General features: G+C 31.3%; 1 protein-coding gene across 1 annotated transcript; it reads left to right on the forward strand.

Moving 5' to 3' along the window:
• Positions 1-65: 65 nt before the first annotated feature.
• LOC111692362 lies at positions 66-1,175 on the forward strand. Its single transcript, XM_023456334.1, has one exon. It carries the CDS (start codon positions 144-146, stop codon positions 1,173-1,175), a length of 1,032 nt encoding a protein of 343 aa, XP_023312102.1. The 5' UTR covers positions 66-143.
• Positions 1,176-1,405: the final 230 nt, after the last annotated feature.

Genomic DNA, 1,405 nt, shown 5'->3' on the forward strand with positions numbered 1-1,405 from the left:
AATATTCCTAGTATGCTGATCAGACGTAATTATAAAAGGATGCCCAAAACCAGATCTTCAATTAGTGCAGATAAGAACGTTACCAAAGTAACATCTAAGAATAAAAAATTTCTACAATCCCTTGGTTTCCAATTACTAATATAATGGATATTTTAAATGTGATATCAAAGCCCTATGTTGACAACTCAATAACAAACCTTGAATTACACAGTTATCAGCCATCTGTGTCCGGATCATTTGAATATAATGATGAAATCAGAATTCCTATTCAAGAAGTAGACCTGTATACACTGCCTGGTGAAAGTCATTTATATATCGAAGGAAAATTAACAAAAGACGATGGAACTAAAGCAACAAAATTAAAATTTATTAATAATGGTATCGCTTTCTTGTTCAGAGAAATTCGATATGAATTAAACGGCGTCACGATCGACACCAACAGAAACGTAGGATTAACATCAACACTTAAAGCTTACCTCTCATATAGCGATAATGAAAGTGTTAAGCTTAATAATGCTGGATGGTTTCCAAGAGTACATAAAGGCGGAGAAAAAATTACAGACGATGATGGAAATTTCAACGTTTGTATTCCACTTAGCGTGTTAATGGGTTTTTTTGAAGACTATACAAAAATTATTATTAATATGAAACAAGAGCTAGTTTTGATACGTTCTAGTAACGACTTAGAAGCTATTACCAGTAAAGATGATACTGAAAAACCTAAAATTACAATTAATAAAATTTTTTGGAGGGTTCCACATGTTTCGGTTGACATTCCTCAACAACTGGCACTCACAAAAATAGTAGAGAAAAATACAGATATTATTCTTGGTTTTCGCTCTTGGGAACTGATTGAATATCCATCTTTAAGTGAGACGACCCAACACTCATGGTCCGTAAAAACTAGTAATAAGCTTGAAACACCCAGACATGTAATCGTCGCATTTCAGCATGATAAAAAACAAAAAATTACAAGTGATATGAGTTGGTTTGATAATATTGATTTAACTAATATTCGAGTATTTTTAAATAGTGAAAGATATCCGTATCAAGATCTTTATTTAAACCTCAAGGCTAAAAAGTTTGCTTCTCTATATGAGATGTTTTCAAATTTTCGTCAAGTCTTAACTACGAGACAAAAAAAGAACCTGTTTATGCACCTGAAGAATATTTAACTATTTGTCCGATTGTACATATACAGGGTGTTTCAGGATTAAGTCGACAAACTTTAAGGAGATATTTCTCATAAACAAATAATAAAAAAATCAGGTATACATTTTTTTCCAGAGACGTTTTATTTTCGAAATATAGGGCGTTAAAAATTTAAAAAAATCGAATTTTTTAAATAACTTCTAAATGAAGAAGGCTATTTAAGCCAAATTTGGCATGGCACATCTTCTTATAG

Source organism: Anoplophora glabripennis, unplaced genomic scaffold (genome assembly GCF_000390285.2).
Source record: "Anoplophora glabripennis isolate ALB-LARVAE unplaced genomic scaffold, Agla_2.0 scaffold1367, whole genome shotgun sequence".
Lineage (NCBI taxonomy): Eukaryota > Metazoa > Arthropoda > Insecta > Coleoptera > Cerambycidae > Anoplophora > Anoplophora glabripennis.